Source organism: Eumetopias jubatus, unplaced genomic scaffold, assembly GCF_037043125.1.
Source record: "Eumetopias jubatus isolate StellerSeaLion01/CBP00866 unplaced genomic scaffold, mEumJub1_p1.0 scaffold_9, whole genome shotgun sequence".
NCBI classification, from domain to species: domain Eukaryota; kingdom Metazoa; phylum Chordata; class Mammalia; order Carnivora; family Otariidae; genus Eumetopias; species Eumetopias jubatus.
Window position 1 is genome coordinate 126121409 of NW_028274815.1, and position 21741 is coordinate 126143149.

At 52.4% G+C, this 21741-nt stretch overlaps 2 protein-coding genes across 4 annotated transcripts; one reads left to right on the forward strand and one right to left on the reverse strand.

Annotated features, from left to right (window-relative positions):
• Window positions 1-4714: 4714 nt before the first annotated feature.
• On the forward strand, window positions 4715-9976 carry SNX21 (sorting nexin family member 21). Of its 2 annotated transcripts, none has more exons than XM_028121949.2 (3): window positions 4715-5261; window positions 5692-5849; window positions 8919-9976. In XM_028121949.2, exons 1-3 carry the CDS (start codon window positions 5000-5002, stop codon window positions 9591-9593), a joined length of 1095 nt encoding a protein of 364 aa, XP_027977750.1. In that variant the 5' UTR covers window positions 4715-4999; the 3' UTR covers window positions 9594-9976. The 2 variants fall into 2 exon arrangements, with proteins under 2 accessions (XP_027977750.1, XP_087882906.1); XM_088026780.1 differs by having other exon boundaries at window positions 5692-5842; window positions 8919-9027.
• ACOT8 (acyl-CoA thioesterase 8) lies at window positions 9973-21639 on the reverse strand. Of its 2 annotated transcripts, XM_028121952.1 has the most exons (7): window positions 20002-20089; window positions 19715-19861; window positions 16912-16976; window positions 14647-14872; window positions 12607-12764; window positions 11820-12014; window positions 9973-10208 (listed from the first exon to the last, which is right to left on the reverse strand). In XM_028121952.1, exons 2-7 carry the CDS (start codon window positions 19774-19776, stop codon window positions 10090-10092), a joined length of 825 nt encoding a protein of 274 aa, XP_027977753.1. In that variant the 5' UTR covers window positions 19777-19861; window positions 20002-20089; the 3' UTR covers window positions 9973-10089. The 2 variants fall into 2 exon arrangements, with proteins under 2 accessions (XP_027977753.1, XP_027977751.1); XM_028121950.2 differs by lacking the exons at window positions 16912-16976; window positions 19715-19861 and adding an exon at window positions 21442-21639 and having other exon boundaries at window positions 20002-20138.
• Window positions 21640-21741: the final 102 nt, after the last annotated feature.

A 21741-nucleotide genomic window follows, 5' to 3' on the forward strand; every position in this document is an offset into this window, starting at 1 on the left:
GTCTCTCTAACCTTGGTCTATCTTGCCAGAAGCCCCCTCTCTTCACCCTTGGAGCTCTTGGATCGTGCACCTCAGCTGGCTTGAGACCCTGCAGGCCCCCTTTCTTCCAGACAAGTCTTCAGGAGAGTTTGGCAAGGCTTCTAGCCCACCCCTGCCACGGGCTTGCTAGGTGACTCACTTTGGCCCTCAGGGTCCCCCCCCTCTACAATGAGGGAGACAAGCGAGCACCCCCTCATGGCTCCGTAACCAACACTGCCGAAGCCTCAGGTCTGCAGGGAGTCGGCAATCCCCAGGACCCCCCAACCCCTCCCCTTCCTAGAGAAGTCCAAGGCCTTCTTCCCAGGCTTCCTCCTAGACATCTGGGCCCCAGGAGCCTTCATGTTCCATCTTCAGACGTCCAATTACTGAACTACAGAGCACCCAGATCTGGCCTGGAAGAGGTCCAGAAGTGCTCCAGCAAGCAAAGTGATGAAGTCCCTTCTTGTCCTTACCATGGTTGCTAGTCCCAGGGCCTCCTCTGCTGCAGGTCACCTCCTCAGCTCTCCACCACCCAAAGATGCCCTGGCCTGCTCCAGTCCCTCAGATTTGTAGGGGGCACCCTCTCCTCCCACCTCCCTGCTCCCCAGGACTAGTTGCCCTGGCCAATCAGATCCTGGGGTCAGCGAGCGCCTCCTCCCCCCTCCCCCCTCCCCCCCGCCCCCATCCCAGAGTCCTAGCCCATTACCTAATTTAGCCAAGGGCCCTTGCAGAGAAATTTAAGCCTCTGAGCAGGTGGCAGGCCTTAATGTCCTAGATTCTTGGAAGGAGAACCCGCCCTGCTCCTCTGCCTTAGGGAACCCCTGCTCAAGGAACACACTGGCTCCAAGATGGGTGAGGACGATCGGAATCGAGAAAAGTGAAGCAGCATGGCAGAGGGGGAAGAGCACAAGCCTTGAAGGATGAAACCCAAGATCCAGATCCTGTCTCTGCAAACAGTGCACTCTTAGGCAGGCGACGTGCCACTCTGAGCTTCAGTTTCCTTCTCCGAGAGGTGGTGATGGGGACAGTCATGACCTCCCTCACAGACAGACCATGGGAAATGGGGGCCCAGCTACAAGTCACCCAACTTGTGCCCACTCCATAGGGTTGGTGCTTGGCAAGTGCAACGTCCTGTCTTTGAACCACGGTAGAGGGCAGGGGAGGGGAGGAGGGGAAAGTGACGGCCACAGTCATTGAACCTCTAGGAGGAGCCACACTCTATGATAAGCATTTTAACCACGTGATGTCACCTAGATCACCCCATCCCATGAGGGAGAAGCTAGGATTATTCCCTTTTTACTAGGGGGCTTTGTAAATCATAAAGGCCTCTAGTCATGTCAGTCATTCTTTTTTTTTTTTTAAGATTTTATTTATTTATTTGACAGAGAGAGAGACACAGCGAGAGAGGGAACACAAGCAGGGGGAGTGGGAGGGAGAAGCAGGCTTCCCGCTGAGCAGGGAGCCCGATGCGGGACTCGATCCCAGGACCCTGGGACCATGACCCGAGCTGAAGGCAGATGCTTAACGACTGAGCCACCCAGGCGCCCCATGTCAGTGATTCTTATTAATCCTGAAGGGAAGTTGGGACAACCCTTGAGGAGACCTGTCCAAACAAGAAATCCAGGGAGGGGTCCAGGAGATGGGGATGCAGTTGGAGGAGAAATAAAGTTGAAAGCACATCTTCCTCTCAAGTTTACCTTCTCCGGGAAAAGGGTGTTTGGGATTCTTTTTTTTTTTTTTTTTTTTTTCAGGGAGAGGGGGATTAGGGGCAGGTTCTCTAGGTGAGTAAAGGGGCAGCAGGCCCCTTCCTAGAGCTCAGTGAAGAAGTCCAGAGCAGCTCAGCTAGCCATCTGGAGAGATGGGCAGAGCAAGTCCAGTCCGAAGGGAGCCCATCCTGCAAATCCACAGGGTCCAGGCTGGGTGTTGGAGAGGTAGGCGATGCTGTGGACAGTGGCTAAGTCAACAGAAAGAGCATGAAGACAACTGAGCGCAGAGCCTGGGGCCAGTGAAAGGAGGCTGGATTCCAAGGAAGGTAGACAGACAGTGGCAGCTGGGCCACCATCTTTCTCTATTTATAGACATTCCCAAGAAAAGTTCAGTGGAGCTAGGCCAGGCTACACAAGGCCTCCACTGGCCAGGCAGAGAGCCAAGGGGCAGCGACACCAGGGGAGTCCAATTTGGACGTGAGCCCTGGAGCCACCAATGATTCCTTTGAAGCAGAGAACTTGGAACCCTCAGCAATCATTTGTTCATTAATTTGTTCTTTCATTTATTCAGGAAAATAGATAAGGTCCAAATTTATCTATTCCCTTTAACCACTCCAACCTCCATCTCCTTCCCTCCCCATCCTGCATGCTGCTCTGCTCTGGTCAGACTAAAATACAGCTCCAAACAACACCCTGTGTAGTTTCCAGGTCTTTGCACGTGCTGTTTTTTCTGCCAGGAACTCGCATCTTCTCTCTCTTTACCTGCCTACTTCACTGTAATCTTTCTCAGCTTCAATATCACTTCCTTCCGGCGCCTGGCTGGTTCAGACAGTAAAGCATGCAAATCTTGATCTTGGCGTCATGAGTGTGTGTGTGTGTGCGTGTGTGTGTGTGTGTTTATATATTTATATATTATATATTTATATAAATATTTATTTTATATATATATATTTAAAGGGGCACCTGGCTGGCCCAGTCAGTGGAGCATGTGATTCTTGATCTCCAGGTCATAAGTTTGAGCCCCACGTTGGATGTAGAGATTACTTGGAAAAAAAAATACAAATCAAAAATAACATCACTTCCTTCAGGATCCCAAGGGAGTCCAAGGCAGTCTTCAGTAGTTTCTTCAGTCATAGCCCTGAGCATGCCACATGACATGACCTGCTCTGGGTTCCATGGACCAAAGACTGTTACCTGTTCTTCACTGCATTCCCCAGCACCCAGCACTTAGCACATGCTCAATAAATACCGTGTTTTTTATAGGAATAACTGAATGGAGTGGCATCTGGTTATGAGGAGGAAGTTCCTAACCGTCAAGGTTGAAAAATCACAGGAATGGGAAGCCTCCGAAGATAATGAGCTCCCTGTTACTGACTGTATGCAACCAGGAATGTAATGACCATCTCTCAGGGTGGCTGTAGGGAGATATTATAGGATAGTGGAGAATACAAGACTTCAGGAGGAATAGTTCTGGTCCTATTTGTATGGCCCAGGGTAGGTCCCTTCCCCTCACTGAGCTTCAGACTTCCCATCTGTAAAACAGAAGTACCAGACCAGATTTCTGACAACCCATGGTTTTATGAACACCTGCTTTGTGTTTTTGAACACCTACCCAGATTTGTGAGACCTATGCCAAAATACAAGTTGATGTTCTTCGGTGTTCAATGAATGAGTGAGTGTTGAATGAATTAAGGAATGAAGTGTGTCTCTTTTTGCCCCCACACCCTGCTGCTAAGCTGAATGAAGAGGAGCTAGATTCTTGAAATTACGTGGACTTGGCCATAAATCCTAGCTCCTGTATTTCCTAGCTCTGGATTTTGAGAAAGTCAACTTGCCTCTTCATCCTGAAAACGGACCATTATTATCCAATAACAGCCCCTCCCCCAAGATGTGACTGTGAGATGTGACCCCATGTAAAATGCCTAGAACAGGATGTAGGTCACAGTGGAACCTCTGCACATAGTGGAGTGTGTTTCCCATTCAAAGCTACTTCCCCCTCTTCTCCCTCCTGTGCTGTTCAAAAAGGGTAGGAAGGACTGTCAGAGAGATTTTATTTGTTCGACTGTATAACCAACAATATCTGCCTTGCTAGGGACTGATAGCAAGGCCTTTTGACAGGAAGTGACAATAAATTCTTCCTGACCCACTGCTGCCCTCCCGGTAAAAGATAAAACACAGCCAGCCCTTCAGAGAAGCTGCTGAGATTACCAGGCCTTCTGTGTGGGAAAAGAAAAGAATGAGGAACTCAGGAAAGGTAGGCTACAAGGCCCCACACTCAGAAACCTCTGGCAAGCTGTGTGACTCTGGGCACATAACTCTGCCTTTCTGGATCTCACTGCCCCGTTTGCTACTTCCTATGTGTGAGGTTCAAATGAGATCGTAAGAACGTGTGAAGACTGTAGAAAGGATAATCACTATGGAACTGATTAGTCTGTCAGCCCCTGGTCTACGCCAGGCACTGGATCAGGGTCCTTACGAGGACTGCAAAATTAGTACTAGTTTTAATTGTTCCTGTTTTACACAGGAAAAAAACCTTGCCTCTAGGCTCGAGGTCAGATTCCAACTCACATAACGTGTCTTCCCTTGGCCTCAGTTTTTTCACCGGAGAGATGGGCTTCCCACTGTGGCATGACTTTGGAAAGTTAAGAGTGCGGGATGGAGATTGCGGGATAGATTGGGGGCAGTCGGGACAGACTGGGTCTTCGGGACGGGTGGCAGGATTCACGGGGGGAGTGAGACCCTGCGGACTGGGTACGATCCCGCAGGACGCTGGGGTTCGCCCTAGGCCTACCCAGGATTCCCAAGTCCCTCACGGAGCGAAAGGCCCGGGATTCCCGGGAGGCTCCGGGGAGCGGGCGGGGCCGGGGGCGGGGCCGCGGCAGGAAGCGGCCGGAGCGGCGCTGGGAGCGGCCTGGGCCCGGCGAAGCCCGGCCGGCCTCGGTAAGCTGCCGGGGCTGCACCCCGGACGCTGGGGAACCGCGCGCCCCTGAGCGCACCGCGGGGCGCGGGAGGGAGAGGCGCCAGCGGCCGAAAGAGACGAGGGGAGTGTCCTGGCCTCTCCCGGCAAGAGCGCGGCCCTAGGCTGCGCGGAGGGGGTGGGGGGGCGACGCCAGGAGACGCGCGCGGCTCGCGGGAACCCCAACGGGCTAGGGCGGGGCCTCCGCGGCGTCCCTCCCTCCGCCGGCTGGGCCCCGCCCCTCCTCCCCGCTAGGGGCCCCGGGTCTCCCTCCCGCCCCCGCCCAGGACCCAGCGTCGCGCACTCCCCCCAGGGTGCCATGGCCTCGCGGCTCCTGCACCGGCTGCGGCACGCCCTGGCCGGCGACAACCCGGGGGAGGCGGCGACCGGCCCGGAGGCCGAGCAGTTCCCTGAGAGCTCGGAGCTGGAGGACGACGACGCCGAGGGCCTGTCCTCCCGCCTCAGCGGCACCCTCAGCTTCACTAGCGCCGAGGACGAAGAGGACGACGACGAGGAGGACGACGGGGAGGTTGGCCCCGACCCGCTGCCCTCTGGGGACGGGGCGTCGGGAGAAGATGCAGGCGAGTTCCCGAAGACAGAAGCGGGAACCCTGGGCCTCGATTAGGCCTCCACCCCAGCCCTGTTCCCCAGCCATCTCTTGGCTGTGTGACCTTGAGAGAGCCACACCACCTCTCTGAGCCAAGTTTTCCCTCGTGTCAAATGGGGGAAATCACTCCCATCTTGGGGTTGCTGGGGGCATTGAATTTACAGGGTCTGGGATACAAATCGTTAATGTGCTCGCGATGTTTTGGGGGGGAATATTTATTTAGAGCCTACTGTCTGCCAGACACGGTGTTTGGCACCTGGCCCCTCTCTGGCCCTCAGTTTCCATTTATGTCAAATGGAAATAAAGCCTCTCACCTGTTGGGAGGATGAGTGAGGTCACCACACGTGGTTTATGTCCACCTTAGCCCCAGGCCCGTTGATGTGACTGGTCATGTCCCCATGCAGATCGGAGCCTCCCACCTGATGGACAGCGGGGCAGTCAGCCCCTGGCAAGGCAGTTGCAGGATTTCTGGAAGAAGTCCCGCAACACTCTGGTGCCCCAGCGGCTGCTCTTCGAGGTGACCAGCGCTAACGTAGTCAAGGATCCACCCTCCAAGTACGTGGTGAGTGAGGGTCCAGGAACCTCTGGGCTGTGAGTCTAGAAGTCTGGCTAAGAGAAAGGGAAGATTCCCAACTTCCTTGGGCTGAGGTGGGGCCGGGGGGGGGGGGGGCGGTGGGTGTCTAGCTGTATAGTTATAAATGGTCACTGTATTTTAGGAGTGGGGAAACTGAGGTCAGAAAGGGGATGTAATTTGTTCAGGTCCTTAGGCAAATGACTTAGCTTTCTGAGGGATTATGGACCTGCCCCCCATCCTGGTTTTGAGACTAAGAGAACTGATGTGTGGGTCCCACCCCCCAGGTTTTGCAAACTGTAGCAAAATACAGGATATACAGGAAAGAATATCTGGGTCAGACCTGAGACCCAAGTTGCATTTGTTAGTGGTTAAAAAAAAAAAATGGGTTTTGGATCCAGACCTTGATTCAGATCCCACTTATTACCAGCTGTTTCACCTTGGGTGAGTTGTGTAACCTTGATAACCCTATTTCCTCATCCGAGCAGTGGGAATAATGCAGAGGATTGTTGCAGAAATTAAATCAGTGCACAGAGAGCCCTTAGCACTGTGCCTGGCATTATGAAGTGCTTGATAAAAGTCTTATTATTATGACTTAACTTTGGCTTGAAAATGTCTGGCATCTAGGGCCTGTTGTGGCCTCCTTACAACCCAGGTCAATCAGTCCCCGGGCACCGACACTGTACACAATAATCTTGTTCTGAGGGTTAGATTTAGGGGGTAGGGGTTGGGATGAAGAGCAGTGTGGGGGAAGGCCTTGGAGTCTGGTTTTCCTTGCCTGTGGAAAGGAGAAACTGACAAGGGAGAATGAGGTCTGCCAGGTCCTGAAACCCAGCGTGACCTGGCCAGTCCTGGCCGACTCAGACGTCCCTCCTCTTCAACACCCTCCTCCATTTCTGACTCAGCAGGAAAGGGGCCTGGAGCCGTGTCCCACATGTGGGCCTCTCCATTCCTTTCTGCTGCTGTTAGTAAACAAGGGCCACGCCCATGGGGTGACTGCTCCAATTTGAGCAGGGATTGACTCTGATGATCTAGTCTTAAGGGGCAGAAGTCCCAGGCCTCACGCACTGGCAAAGGGACCCCAAGGAACAGCCGGGAAGCAGGGAAATTTGGGATGATTCTGAGAATGACAGGATAGAGCAGGATGGTCAGATATGCCCTGGCCCATGTCTGGGGAGACAGGTCCCGTCCTCTGTCCAAAGGGGACCCTAAATCCTGATTGAACTTTTCCCGACGGGGTTGAAAGCCCAGGCTGTGGAATTAGGTGGGCCTGGGTTTGAATCCCAGCTGGACCATTTACCAGCTCTGTGACTTAGGGGAAGTCTTTGAGCCCTTTGCTTCCCGTGGAGCCTGCTTCCTCCGCTGTCAAGTCAGGGCCTCCCTCCTCACTATGCTCCATAGTAAAGTGCCCAGCACAGCACATCATAGCAGGGGCAGGTGCTAAGTTAATGGACCTACTGTCATTATTACTCATGAGATAATGGACATAAAATGTTTCCTTTTTGCCAAAAATTTAAAAATAAAAGTAAAAGCTACATGAATATAAGGGGTCATTTTAGACAATGCTTCCTGAAGTGTATTTTGCAGGAAACTGGTTCCCTGGAATGTTGATAACCATTCCTTAAAAAAAAAAAAAAAAAAAAAAGGTTTTGCAGCCAGTATGTTTGGGGAATGCGGAACTGAATGGGAGTAAAATAAATTTCTTTAAGGTTAAACCTTTTAATCCTTAGTATTAACATACACTCAATCTTTGAGAGAAGTATAGAATAGACCAGAGGTGGCTAGAATATTGGCAGTTTCACAGAACAAATTCAAGAGAAAAGTCTGGGTTTGGTGTTAGTGTGCCTTCAACATCTCATGCTTAACTAATCCCCCTTTTTAAACCTGGTGGGTCAGCATTATTACAGATTAATCCGTATTCAGGTGCTCAGACCTAGGGGCAGCTTCATGGTCATCTTGATCAGCGTTTCTCAAACATCAGTCATTCCAGTACCACCTTCATGATTCTCGTCCTAGCTAAATGCTATTTGTACGATTCCTTGCTTAATATTTTTCTTTAAGTAAACCTATTTTTTTCATAAATAAGTTCAAAAGACTTCAAGGCAGTACTGTAGCTGGAAAGCCTTGCTTGCCATACCGTAAAAATTAATACAATAAAAGCAGTCATTAAAACCCTGCATGAATGCTGTTGCCTGAAGGCCCTGACCTGAGATTTGCTTTCTAGGTCTTTTCTGAAAGTGGAGATGAGACGTGTGGGAAAGTGCATTTTAAAAACCAAACAGAGAGCTTCTCATCTGTAGTCAGGATTCAAAGAGAATAGGGGCGGGCGGGGGGAAGTCGGGAAGTCACCTCCTGTCTCTGCTTCAGTGTTATTTATACTCCAGCACATACCACCTAGAATCTCAGAACCAACATTTACTTATACGCATCCCACCTGTGAGTGGACACTGACCTAGGCCACCACTTCGAGGAAAGCAGACCCAAGGGGGGACTGCCTTGCCTGACGACACGCCGCGAGGGAGTAGCTGACCAGGGGGTTAGGACCTGTGTCCCGATGCCCTCTTCACAGTGATCGCTACTTGGTCTATCTGAAGACCTCTCCTCCAGGTCTGCTTCGGAATAACCTGGCTAAGGATGTGGGGGCTCTGTGTCCAGAGCGGAACAAAGTCCAAGCTGGTCTTGAAGGTTGGTTCAGAGGCCCAAGAGATGGGCCTGGGTTTCAGCTCCCAGCTGGTTTACCAGAGGGGCTGTCAGAAGAGCTAACTGCCCTATGGGAAGGGAGTGCTCCCTGGAAGGGGGCAAAAGGGGTGACAGCTCCAGGCACTGAAGCTCATCTCTGTCTCTCTTTCCCCGTGCTGCCTTCGGCCCGGGTCATTTCAGACGAGCCTCAGGTAAGATGGGACTGGGCTCCCTGGCTGCCGCCCCAGCAGCTCCCACCCTCCTGGGCCCAGTCTCAGGGGCGAAGGGAAGAAGTGGGGCAACGCAGCTTGAGGTGTGGGTGTGGGGAGGGAAGGGGCGCACGGACAACTCACACCTGCCCTGGCCCCACCCTCCCCACAGCTCTACACCCTCGCCGTGATGGGTCCAGGGCCACCTGATTGCCAGCCTGCCCAGATCTCTCGCCGCTACTCGGACTTTGAGCGGCTGCACCGAAACCTGCAGCGACAGTTCCGGGGCTCCATGGCCGCCATCTCATTCCCCCGGAAGCGCCTGCGCCGGAATTTCACGGCAGAGACCATCGCCCGCCGCAGCCGGGCCTTCGAGCAGTTTTTGAGCCACCTGCAGGCAGTGCCTGAGTTGCGCCTTGCCCCAGACCTGCAGGACTTCTTCGTACTGCCTGAGCTGCAGCGGGCCCAGAGCCTCACCTGCACCGGCCTCTATCATGAGGCTCTGGCGCTCTGGGCCAACGCCTGGCAGCTGCAGACCCAGCTAGGCACCCCCTTGGGCCCAGACCGACCTCTGCTGACCCTGGCTGGGCTGGCTGTGTGCCACCAGGAGCTGGAAGATCCTGGGGAAGCCCGGGCATGCTGTGAGAGGGCCTTGCAACTGCTGGGGGACAAGAACCCCCACCCTCTGTTGGCACCCTTTCTGGAGGCCCACGTCCGGCTCTCCTGGCGCCTGGGCCTGGACAAACGCCAATCAGAGGCCCGGCTCCAGGCCCTGCAGGAGGCAGGCCTGACCCCCACGCCACCCCCCAGTCTCAAAGAATTGCTCATCAAGGAGGTACTGGACTGACTTTGCCTAGACTTCAGGCCACTGCGGGGAGAGGCACCGCCCCGGGATGGAGGATGGGGGTGAGCAAGGAGGACATGAATAGCAGTTGGGAAGCTGTAGGGGGTGCTGGGAACCCCTAGAAGCCCTATGAAGGATTTGTAGCACACCAAGGAACCATGTTCCTTCTGTCGAGCTGGGCTCAGGACAAGTTTGGCCGGGGTTGCCCTGGGGTGGTGTAGGGAGCAAGTCTGATGCAGCCTCTCCAGCTCATGAGTGTCTGGGGACCGTGCCCCAGTGTCGGTCGGCATTACCTCTTCCTTGGCCGGACGGCCAGGAACTCTTCCTCTGGAGTCCTGGAGTATGGCTGTCGTCTGGCCCAGGGGAATTAAAGGCCAGCAGCTCCAGTGGTATTAGTCTCTTTATTGGGTTTGGGGACAGAAAGCCCAGCCCTCAACTGTACGGAGTTGGTGGGGAGAAGAGTGATCCTTGAAGCCCGAGGCCAAGCTGGTCCCTCTGGCTACAGCTTGCTCTCTGAGACCCGGGGCTTCACTCGGATCACGCCCTCCTGGGCACAGGACACAGCCAGGACGCCGTCCCGACGCCACAGCCGCCCTTGGACCAGCCCCCGGGAGCCACCTGTGGGTGAGGGGAAGGGTGAGAACAGCCTTCTCCTTCACCAAATGTGCTTCTTGAAAAGGGTGCAACCGGTCTGGCTGCCCCATACAAGGGCACATCGAGTGTTGTGGCCTCCCCAAGTCTCTAAGTGCCGCGTGATGAGCCTATTAGGAATGGTCCCTGGGGGGAACTCCTGAGGGAATCCCACTTGACAGTTTAAAAGCACTTTCACATATCTACTGGCTTCCTCAGAAAGCTCACAGCGGGGAGAATTCTGAGGGCAGTCTCGGGTCAGTAGCTTGGCTAAGCAGATCCACCCCAACTCTGGCCACTTGTGGTAGGAAACCCCGCAGTTCCCTTTCTAATGAATCAAACCGGGTCCTCCAGGGCGGTATTTCACACCAAAAAAAAAACCCCATTCTCACCCCTACCAGGACGAATGGGGTGGGGTGGGGGGACCTGGGGCCATCATATCTGGCCACCCTCCCTCCCCGCCTGGAGACTCCTTTGCTAGCCTTGGCCCTGAGTGGAAGGTTCCGGAGGGAGCTGCTGGTCTCCCTTACACAGAGTAGAGCTCTCTTAGTTCTCATAGTAGCCAAGTGAAGCAGGCCTTGGCCCATTTTCCAGATGAAGACACAGGGAGCCTCAGGCACTCAGCTATAAGGAGCTGGCCAAACCAGGTGTCCTAACTGCAAGGCTGCTGATCTGTGTTGCAACATTACTGATGCTGCAGAGTCCCCCTTCCCTGAAGAGAGGATCCCTTAAGTTTTGTCCCTGTTTTATAGAGCAAGGCCTTTCTTCATCTGAAGTGTGCTTCCCCAGAAAGGAGCCCAGGGCTCTGAGACTAGACAGTGCTGAACGCGTCTGGGCTTCCCTGCGTACCACGAGGGTCCAAGTAGCGGAGCCCTCAGAGACTACGGAGGGCCCTGACCCCCAACCAGGTTGGTTAATCTGCACCATTGTTCAGGGAGCTGCTTAAAAATAATAGTTTCCTGGATTTCATCCAAGACCTGAGTCAAAATCTTGGGGGTTGAATCTGAGTATCTATTTTGAAAAAACTCCCCCAACTGGCAGTCTGACATGCCACCACATTCAGCTACCACTGCTCTCATGTGACCCTATTTGTTTAGATGGGGAAACTGAGGCTCAGAGAGGAGCTGAGACTGGCCCAGGATCACATAGAGAATCTGAAGTGCTTCCGGGCCTAGAACTGGTCTCTGACACTCCCTGCATGCTACAGAAATTCAGCTGAGCAGGTGTCCCCTCTCGAGCCTCACGCTGTCATTTTGAAGACAAAAATGCCAGAGCCGAGACGCCTGGGTGGCTCAGTTGGTTAAGCGACTGCCTTCAGCTCAGGTCATGATCCTGGTGTCCCAGGATCGAGTCCTGCATCAGGCTCCCTGCTCAGTGGGGAGTCTGCTTCTCCCTCTGACCCTACCCCCTCTCATGCTCTCTCACTCACTCACTCTCTCCCTCAAATAATAAAAAAATCTTAAAAAAAAAAAAAATGCCAGAGCCTAGGGGGGCAGGAGAGGAAGTGACGGGCAGTGCCCCACAGGATCACCCGAGAAAGCAGGCTTCCTGCCCACCACACCCTGCCAGCCCCCTTGTCCCACGTGGCCCCGTACTCACCAGCCCAGGGGCTCTCACACTCATAGAGCATCCAGTGGTCAGCTCGGAAAGGGGTGTGGAACCACATGGAGTGGTCCAGAGAGGCCATGAAGTGCACCTTGTGCTGCCGCTGGTGGGGCAGCATTGCCGTGCCCAGGAAGGCGTAGTCCGAGATGTAGGCAGCCACGCAGCAGTGTATCTTCATGTCGCCCTCCCCTGCAACGCATGGGGGCCCCGTCAGCCCTGGGCTGCTGGGTTTTACAGCTCAGGACCTGCGGGGAGGTGGGCAGAGAGGGGCTGCCATGCACAGATGTGTAGAGTGCTCACTGCATAAGGGCACCTGGCCCGGGGGGTGGTGGTGTCTATGTCTGTGTGTGTGTGTGTGTGTGTGTGTGTGTGTGTGTATGTGTGTGAGTGACAGGTGACAAAGGAGGCAGGGATGGGCAGAGGAGCAGGGCTAAGTGAGGTATGAAATCCAGTCTTCACTCCCTGTCTCCCACGCTGAGCCCTCTAAGGGGTGCAGCTTGCACAGAGGCCATGTGGTTAGCAAGGGGTCCTGGAGAAGAATCTCTAAAAGGTGCCTTGCCTTCCCCAGAAAGGGCCTCTATTGGGATTATTGCAGTCACCTCCCCCGTATCTCCATGTAGGCAGTGGACAGGGTCCTGGTGAGAAGCTACTTCCCCATCATGCCAACAAGGAACAGCAGGCCCAGAGGGGAAAGTAACACACCCAGTGCCACAAAGGGCGTATAAGGTCCCAGCCTAGCCCCTAGAAAAGTGTTTTCTTCCAGTCCTTGGGGTCCTCTTACCGATATGGCCCCGGGCTCGCACCCAGAACATCTGTTTGGGGTCCATGCTCTGCAGCTGGCTCAGGGTAGGTGGCTTTACCGGCTTAATCTCAATGGGCACCTCCTTGGCAGCAATTCGGTTCAGTCCCACCCGGTACTTCTCTTGGAGGTTGGGGTCCCTGAAAATAAAGGGGAAAGGGAGAGCCTCTCTGAGCTGCCTCTGTGACCCCCTCCTTCCTCCATGGGGACTCCTGACTTTTCCCCACCGCGCCCCTCCCGTCTGACAGGCAGAAGAGCATAGTGTCTGAATGCTTTCTCTGCCACTTAGGAGCCCTGTGACCTTGTGCACGTTAGTAACCTCGCTGAGCCTCTCTTCCCATCTGCAAAACGTAGACAATGACAGCAGCCTACCTCCTAACGCTTCAGAGTAGCAAGGCGGACCCTATCAGAGGTACCCTTCTAAGCATTTCACATACACTACACACTATCTCATCACGACAACCCTATGAGATAATGCTACCATTACCCCCCTGATAACTGACCTGAAATAAGCAGCGGGAGTTCGAGGAGCTTGCTCAGGAAGTGGAGAAGGCAGGATGTGGACCCAAGCAGTCCGGTTCCATGGTTCAGGCTTTTATCCACTTTGCTATTCTCAACTTTCAGGAAGCAGGCTGCGCAACTGGGACCAACCTACCTAACCCTAAGCAATTGGGAAGACCGTGTTCCGGGGGAGAGTGGGGAGCCCATCTCCAGGGGCGCCCCCTCCACCCTGGTGACAGCCACCCCAAGTGCTCTTCACCAGGGTTTCCATTTTCAGCCCCACCCTCTAAGGCACTGTCCCCCAGACCTTACGTGACGGTGGGAAGGTTCTGGACCTGCACTGCCCATTCCGCTAGCCGCTAGCCACATGCGGCTACTGAGTGCTTGGAGTGTGGCTAGTGTGACGACAGAATTGTGCGTTCTATTTAACGTTACCTTAACAGAGCCTCATGTGGCTAGTGGCTTCCTAGGTGGACAGTACAGCTCTCTCTCTAGGGACCTTTAAGACCAATGTCCTCCTTTCCTTTCAGCGAACATTTGTGAGCTCTGAAACCAAGCTTTGTGCTTACTCCTGTCAGTAGTGGTATAACTACAATTCACGAGCTGTCACGAAGTGACTTATTATCTCTTACAACATTTAATCCTCCTACAGCTTTATGAGGTAGGAATTATGATTCGCCCCCTTTGTACCTGTGAGCAGAGGCTCAGAGTGGGAAAGCAACTTGCCCAAACTCACACAGCTAGCAGAAACAGAGTCTACATTTGAACCCAGGCCTTTACCAAAAGATCAAACACGTATCTATCCCTTCAGTACTCTGCTCCTCCCCGCATGCAGCACAGGACAGGGGAGCTCTCCCTAGCTACAGCTGTGAAGTAGGCAGGACAGACATGACCATTCCCAATTCTTGGACAAGGTAGGACTCTGAGAAGCTGGGGAGTCGGGCAAAGTCACACAGCAGGGGAACACTAACAGAGGCACAGACCCGGCCAGAATCCGTGCTCTGTCCTGTGTCGGGGCCCAGAGCTCTTTCCCCAACTTTATTAGCTGTGATCCAAAAGAAATGTATTTCACCAGGTGATACTCAAAACATTGAACACACACTAAGGCAAAGGCAGCAGGGACCGTCACCCCTGCCAGGCATTACCTCCTAGGCTGCTTCATCATGAGTGATCCCAAAGGAGGAGAGGGATCTCTCGGGGACTGGAGAGGTATGTACCAAGTGATCACAGAAGTGTTCCCATGTTTTAACAATCAGTAAAGCTGTAACAGTACCTGAACCGGCCGAATCAGAAGCTCTGCATTTACATCATGACGCAACACGCTTGCCCGTGCGCACAGGTACACACACCAGACACACACAACCGACACACAGGACTCACAAAATGGGGCTTACCCTTACTACACACAAGATGCTCCAATATCTGCATTTTTTAAAATGCCAGTCAAGACCCACTAAAGGATTCCGTGACCCACTCCCAGGTGACAACTGCAGGTGTCCTGGAGCCTCCCAGCTCTCTCACCTTAAATACTGGTCGATGAGGGCCTCGTGGTCCAGCAGCTCTTCGGGTGGGCGCACGCTGGGCATGGAGAACTGGTGCTGCACGGGGTTGGGCTGAGCCTTCTGGAAGGAGGCCTGGCAGATGAAGATGGGCTTGCCATGCTGCACGGCCTTCACGGAGCGCACCGAGAAGCTTGTCCCTGTCCGCGTCCGCTCCACCTGGTACAGCACCGGCAACTTGGGGTCCCCTGCGGCAGGCACAAGTGACACATTGAGTCCAAGTGAGCCCCATGTGAGCAGTCATCATCACCACGGCTGGACGGGCACCTCCGCTACTCGTTCCCTATTCTGCTCGGTAGCCCCTGACTGAGGCCTGCGACAGCCCTGGGACTAGGGATGCCGCGAGAATACCAGAACCTGCCCTCTCTCCACAGCACAGAGCAGCGGGACGTTCCCTGCATTCAAATCCTGGCCCGGCCACCTCTCACTAGCTGTGTGGCCTTGGGAAAATCTCTGAGCAGTTTACTCATCTGTAAAATAGGGATCATCAGTGCTTAGACCTCTGAGGATGTTAAGGAGAATTCAATTAGTCATAGTTGTAAAGTGTTTAGAATAATGTCCAGCATGCAGTAAGTGTCCCATGTGTTTGTTAAAGAAAATAATCCCAGCTTTTGTCTGGTTTCATCTGTGACTGGGATCTTGTCATGGAGTCCAGTACTAATCTTCTAGATCAGAGGTCCACAACTCTGGCCTGCACCTTTTCAGAACAAGCAAAAGCTATTCATTCCAAGTTTAGTATAGCAAGGGAGTCAGTCACCGTCACTTACGTTTGGCAGAAACTCAAAGGCAGGCAGAGGAGCGGGAAAGCAGTATAGTGAAAAAATGATTGAGTGTGTGCCACGACAGGAGGCTGCTGCCATGGGGAGAAGCAGGGAAGCTAACTAGAGGCAGGGCAGCCTCTGTAATTGGGTAGGTGTGCACATTTGGCTTTCTCTGGTTGGTCCTAAGTTGGAAGTGGGGACAAAAGCGGGGAAGCTATTAGCTATTAATCAAGTCTCTGGTGTTTGGGGCTGACTGGTAACAGGGGCTATGGTTCGGCTTCCTGGACTGGCTGCTAGAGATGGTGGCCTGACCTCCTCCTACAGGTCTGACGTGTAGACAGCAGGTTGGCTTCCTAGGCTGCTTGCTGCCAACTGTGGATCAGAGTTCTTTTTTTTTTTTTTTTAAGATTTATTTATTTTGTTGGGGGGGAGGCAGGGGAGAGGTCTTCAGACTCCCCCGAGTGCGGAGCCCGACACGGGGCTTGATCTCACGACCCATGAGATCATGACCTGAGCCAAAACCAAGTCAGACACCCAACTGACTGAGCCACCCAGGCAGCCCAGAGTTCTATTTTTATATGTGGTCTGGCCATTATCTGTTTGACTGTTCATTCTCTCAGGAAAAGCCTGCTGTCAGTCAGTCCCTTCATCCTAGATGCAAACAACTGTCACTTGGCCCTTTTCTTTTGGGTGTCTGCAGCCCCAGGGCAGGATGGAATAGGCCTGTGTTGAGGCCTATTAGCTAGCCCTCAACAAATCAGTCAGGAGGGTTTTTAGGAGGAGAGAGTCTCCTTGGTGTCCCTGAAGTCCTTCAGTGTCTCTCTGATTCAGGCCGATGTTGGAGAACTCTGGCACCTTGGCAGTGAGACATCTTGGGTATGACTTTCAATATTCAGATCAAAGAAGCAGGTCTCAAGAAGTGTTGCTTCCTCCACCATCATCCAAATGGGGAGCCAACCAGGCACTGGAGGCTCATTCAACAGCAAAAACTATCACCATCCAAAGCTGGCTGGTTTGCTCCGCAATCTGCTGGCCAGCATTGCCAAAGGGGCATTTTTATCAGAATGGGGGCTCAAGGTTGAAGGCCTTTAGGAAGGGCTTCCCAAGAGTCCAGATCCTGAAAATAGTTAACGTGTGCAATCTGATTTCAGGGGCTGGAAAGGAACCCTCCTTTCCCTCCCAACAAACTTGGAAAAAAAAACACAGGGTGGCTGGGTGGCTCAGTCGCTTAAGCATCTGCCTTTGGCTCAAGTCATGATCCTGGAGTCCCAGGATAGAGCCCCACGTTGGGCTTGCTGCTCAGCAGGCAGAGTCTGCTTCTCCCTCTCCCTCTGCTTCTCCCCCTGCTCATGCTCACTCTCTCTAATAAATAAAATCTTAAAAAAAGAAAAGAAAAAGAAAAAAGGCTCTATTCTAATCCTTCGGCTGTAGCTAAAACATAGTACTTCCAGTTACTAGTGATTTACCTTTCAGTGTGAATGAGTTCCAGACCTGTTCTTGGACATTTTTATTGGAACAGTGCAGGTAGGCCCTGGAATATATTGAAGGAACAGAGTAAACAGTTGTGGAGTACCTACTGATGGGTACCAGGTGGCATTAGAAACTAAGGCAGATTGGGGCACCTGGGTGGCTCAGCTGATTAAGCCTCTGACTGGGTTTCTGCTCAGATCATGATCTCAGGGTCCTGAGATTGAGCTCTCCCCCGCCCCCAAAATCAGGCTCCGCGCTCAGTGGGGAGCCTGCTTGAGAATTCTCGCCCTCTGCCCCTCCCCCCACCCAGCAGGCTCTCTAAAATAAATAAATCTTAAAAAAAAAAAAAAAAAAGGACACGAAGGCAGGTTTTCTCAAGTGGGTCTCACAATAGCTATGAAAGGTTTTTTTTCCCCATTGAATAGATGAGGAAATTGATGCCATTAGTAACATTTTTTAACTACACACAAGCCACCATTTTTTCACATATTTTCTGTTCTTGCTTTTGCCCTCAAAACCTAATTTTTTTTTTCAAGGAGGCTCCAGGCCCAACGTGGGGCTTGAACTCCTGACCCTGAGATAAAGAGTCACATGCTCCACTAACTGAGCCAGCCAGGTTCTCTAAAACATAAAATATTTTTTATCTGGCCCTTTACAGAATAATGTTTGATGACTCTACTCTTGATCTGCCAAGCTCTAAACCTATCCCAAGTCAGATGACTCCTGTACTACATTCTTCTACATCTCTAGAGAAATACCTGGGGGGAAAAAAAAAGACCACAAAAAATTAAACTATCATTCTATCCTTGGTTTTTAGAAAAAGAATTGATATGATAAATAGCCAAGGACAACCACCCCCCATCCCAGCATCTCTTATTTAAAAATATTGAAATATCATCGTTGGACCCGGTCGGAGGTCACGTCTCACACTTGTAAGACAGCTTCCCTTTTTGCCTTGCTGCCAGGAAGCTCAGAATGAACTTTATAAAACTGCAACAATATGCCTTAGCCTAGTTTTTTTTTTAACAAAATCATTTCTCCCAAATCCTGTTACTACTAGTCTCCTGTCCCGACTTCTATTTTAATAGGCCTGTAATAGCTGCCAATTATTCAATATATATTGAAAAACTCCAGTCTTTTAAGAAGCAGGTTGGGACACAAATGATTGATTATTTTGAAATAGTAGCATGGACATGCCTCATTCCATGATGCCCCTGGATGGAGACTTTCCGAGGAAAAGGGTCCTTCCCCCAAAACCTGGTAGCTCTCCCATGGTTTGGAATTACCTCCCAAGAGTGAAAGAGAAAAGCAGAGGAGGAGGGCAGAGTGTGGAGCTTGGAGACACACACACTCAGATTTAATTCCCGCTCTGCCTCCCTGAGCACTTCAGGAGCTGGTTCCATAACCTCTTCCGGTGGAATGCTGGCAGGAACGCCCACCCGTCGGGTTGACTTACAAGGGGCCAAACAAGATAATGTACAGAGCTATGCTCTGCGTCATGCAAATTTTATTTATTCCCACAAATTCCTCATTTAAAAAGAATGATAGTTCTCATCTATGGAAAACCAGCAACAGTCCAGGACCCTCCCCTTCTACAGTTTTCATGTGGGATGAACCAAGCCTGGCTGCGGATAGGGGACGGGGGACGGGGGTGGTAACCTCACTCAAGATCCCTTGGCGAGATAGTGGCAAAGCTGAAACCAGACCCACGGTCTCTTGATTTCCAGGCTGGTGCTCTCTTCTCCAAGACAAGCTGCCTACTGCCCAACTCCTAGCAGAGGTGACAGCACCCCTCTGAGGATCCAGCACAGTGCTTGGCACCAGAAGGTGTGTAAAGAATGAACAAAAAACCTGCAGGACCAGTTAAGCAACAAATCTTGTATCATTTCACCCCAGATAACAAGTGACGTGGGAAACAAAGGTCAAAGAAAAAATTAAATTTCCTTACTACTTACAGCCCACTGACAAGTCCTTGAAACAGGCAGAGTGACGTCCCTCGAGAGACTCAGCTGCCTCAATGTTAATACTTTGCTGGGCAAAAAGGCAATCTTAGCTATACCGACCCACCCCACCCACCCCCAGGATCCTGTAAGTCTTCTTTAAACATATAGAAATTCCTCTGGAAACTTCCTTTATCTCTACCCCCCAAGATGCATGTTGGCAATCATCCTCCAAGCATATGGTCCACTGATACACATCTGAAGAGTCTCATGACTAAGGTTTTATTAGACAGCAATAAATGATCTTTTCCTAACAATAGCTAGCCCCCTCAAGGTCCTGGAAACCTTGTTTCCAAAATACCTTGGAGGCTTGAGCTGTCCCTAACCCCCTCCCAACTTCAAAGTGTAATCAGTCACTGGTCACAACCGCAGTGCAGCTCTTTCTGCCCACGGGTCCTGTCCCATGCTCTAGTAAAACCACCTTTCTGGGGGCACCTGGGTGGCTCAGTTGGTTAAGCATCCAACTCTTGATTTCCGCTCAGATCAGGATCTCAGGGATGCTCAGCCGGGAGTCGGCTTGAGATTCTCCCTCTCCCTCTGCCCGCCCCCCAGCCCCACACTCTATTTTTTTTTTTTTAAGATTTTATTTCTTCATTTGAGAGAGAGAGCAAGAGCGGAGGAGAGGGGCAGAGGGAGAGGGAGAAGCAGACTCCCCACTGAACAGGGAGTCCAACGTGGGGCTTGATCCCAGGATCCTGGGATCATGACGGGAGCTAAAGGCAGCCACTTAACCAACTGAGCCACCCAGGCAACCCCCGCTTCTAGAAATAAATCTTTAAAAACAAACAAACAAAACCACCTTTTTGCATCGAAGACTTCTTCAAGAATTCTTTCTGGACCATTTGCTCCGAACCCCAACATTTTCACATCAACACGCACTCAGTTATCTCAGGTGTGAGGTCCAACACTCTTCTTGGCCCCAGGCTTTGTTCTTCTCTAGGGTCCCCTGAAGGGAATCAACTAATAGTCTCCCTCTTCCTCCCTCCCCTTCCCCCTCCTCAGTCAGCGCCCCCCACCTCTGGGTGCAGGAAGAAGTGGCTGCTGGGCCATTAGGCTTGGGTTGGGGATAAGGAGGGGGTAGTTTACCTGCCCGTACAAAGTAGCAGTGCAGGGAGTGCACATGGACGTCTTCGCTCACAGACTTGGCTGCAGCCACCAGCGCCTGGCCCACAATCTGACCCCCAAACAGCCGCTGGGTTGTAGGTACCCAGTAATGTCTTCCTCTGTGGGGAAAGGGGAAAGCAGGAAATACTTGGGCTGAACACAGGGCCAAATCCTGCAACCATCACTGAGCCTATAGGGAAGGATCTCTCTGGGATCCTTCTGAAATCTGGTGAAAGCCATGGACCCTTCTCCCAGGCAAATACCCTTACTCTGCATACAGCATACATATAACTTCAGGGCCTTCAAGACTGCCCAACCCTTCTGTGGACTTCAGTTAAAGATAAGGAACCAATCCCCTTATTTTACACAAAGAGAACAGGAATCAGAGAGGGAAAGTGACTTGAGCAAGGTCACAAAACTCAAATATTGCCAATCCTGAGCAGTATCTGCATCTTTTGCCCCCAAGTCCAGTGTTTCTTCCACTGCAGTATTCCAGGATAAGGCAGAAGCCTCTCAAGGCCGTTAGGGGACTAAGATGAACCCCAAGAGCTGGGGGCAGACCGCATTAACGCCTGCCACTTACACCTCTCAACCTGGGACAGTCCAGTGCTTCCAAGAACTAGATCTAGAACTCTTAAGAGCCCTGAGGCTTCAAGTCTAACCCTTCAGTGCACAGATGAAGAAACTAAGGGCCCAGAGGTGAAACTCCAGCTTTCTACCACTGAGCCCAGCCCAGTCCAGCCCTAGGTTAGCATTTTGTAATATAATGCATTCCAAGGTAGCCCTGCGGGAAGTTATTTGTAATTCATTAAGTAGGGGGAAGGGAAGTTAACACCTAAGATTGCTTCTGAAAAGCCAGTAGGAACCATGAAGGCCAAAACCATTAAATCCCTAGCTACCGAGAGCATGTAAGTGGTATCTGGAAGAAAACTGGCTCAGGCCTCAGAAAGAGTAATGAGCTATTAGGTCCAAGTGGTGGAGGGAAGGAGGTCTGTAAGAGGAAAAAGACAGTGAATGTGCAAGGAGCTGCTTATAAGTTTTAAACCTGATCAGCTGCGTGCACTAAGACAAGTGCACTTAGACAAGTCACCACCCTTTCTGGGCTGGCTCCCCCAGGGACATGACTCCTCAAGGGAGGCTGCGGAGAAAGCTATCTCAGGCCACCACTTTATTTGCCCAGATTGCTAGGGACTCCTAGTGGCGGGGCTGAGCAGACCTGGCGCACAGAGGGAGAAAGTTAGGGCAGCTAGGGCAGGTCTGTTGGGGACAAGTTCTCTCTCAATCGCTGCAAAGCCTGCATCCCGCACAGAGTCCATCCTCGTCCAGGGGGCTATCAGCAGGGGGCAACGCAGTGGCGGCAGTTTGAGATCAGAAACCTCTGTCCCAATGGGGGCGGGGGGCGAGCCAGATGCGGCCGGCTACCTGAACAGATCCTCGTCTAGCGGCTCGAGGTTGAGCACGCTGGCAACCAGGACGCTGCCGAGGTCCCCGGGGGGATCGCCGCCGCCCTGCTCGTCCTCTGGAGCCTGCCGGGACGACATGGGGTTCACCTGCTGCCGGCCAGGACGCGGCGCCGGACGGACACGAGGAGACCCGCACTGAACGCTGAGCTGCTTCCGGCAGCTTGCTCCAGTAACCGGAAATCCCCTGCCCACCCTGAGAAAGCGGGATCCAAGTTATGATTGGCCGGTCCTCCTGTCAGTCTTCGCGAGAGGCTGGCTA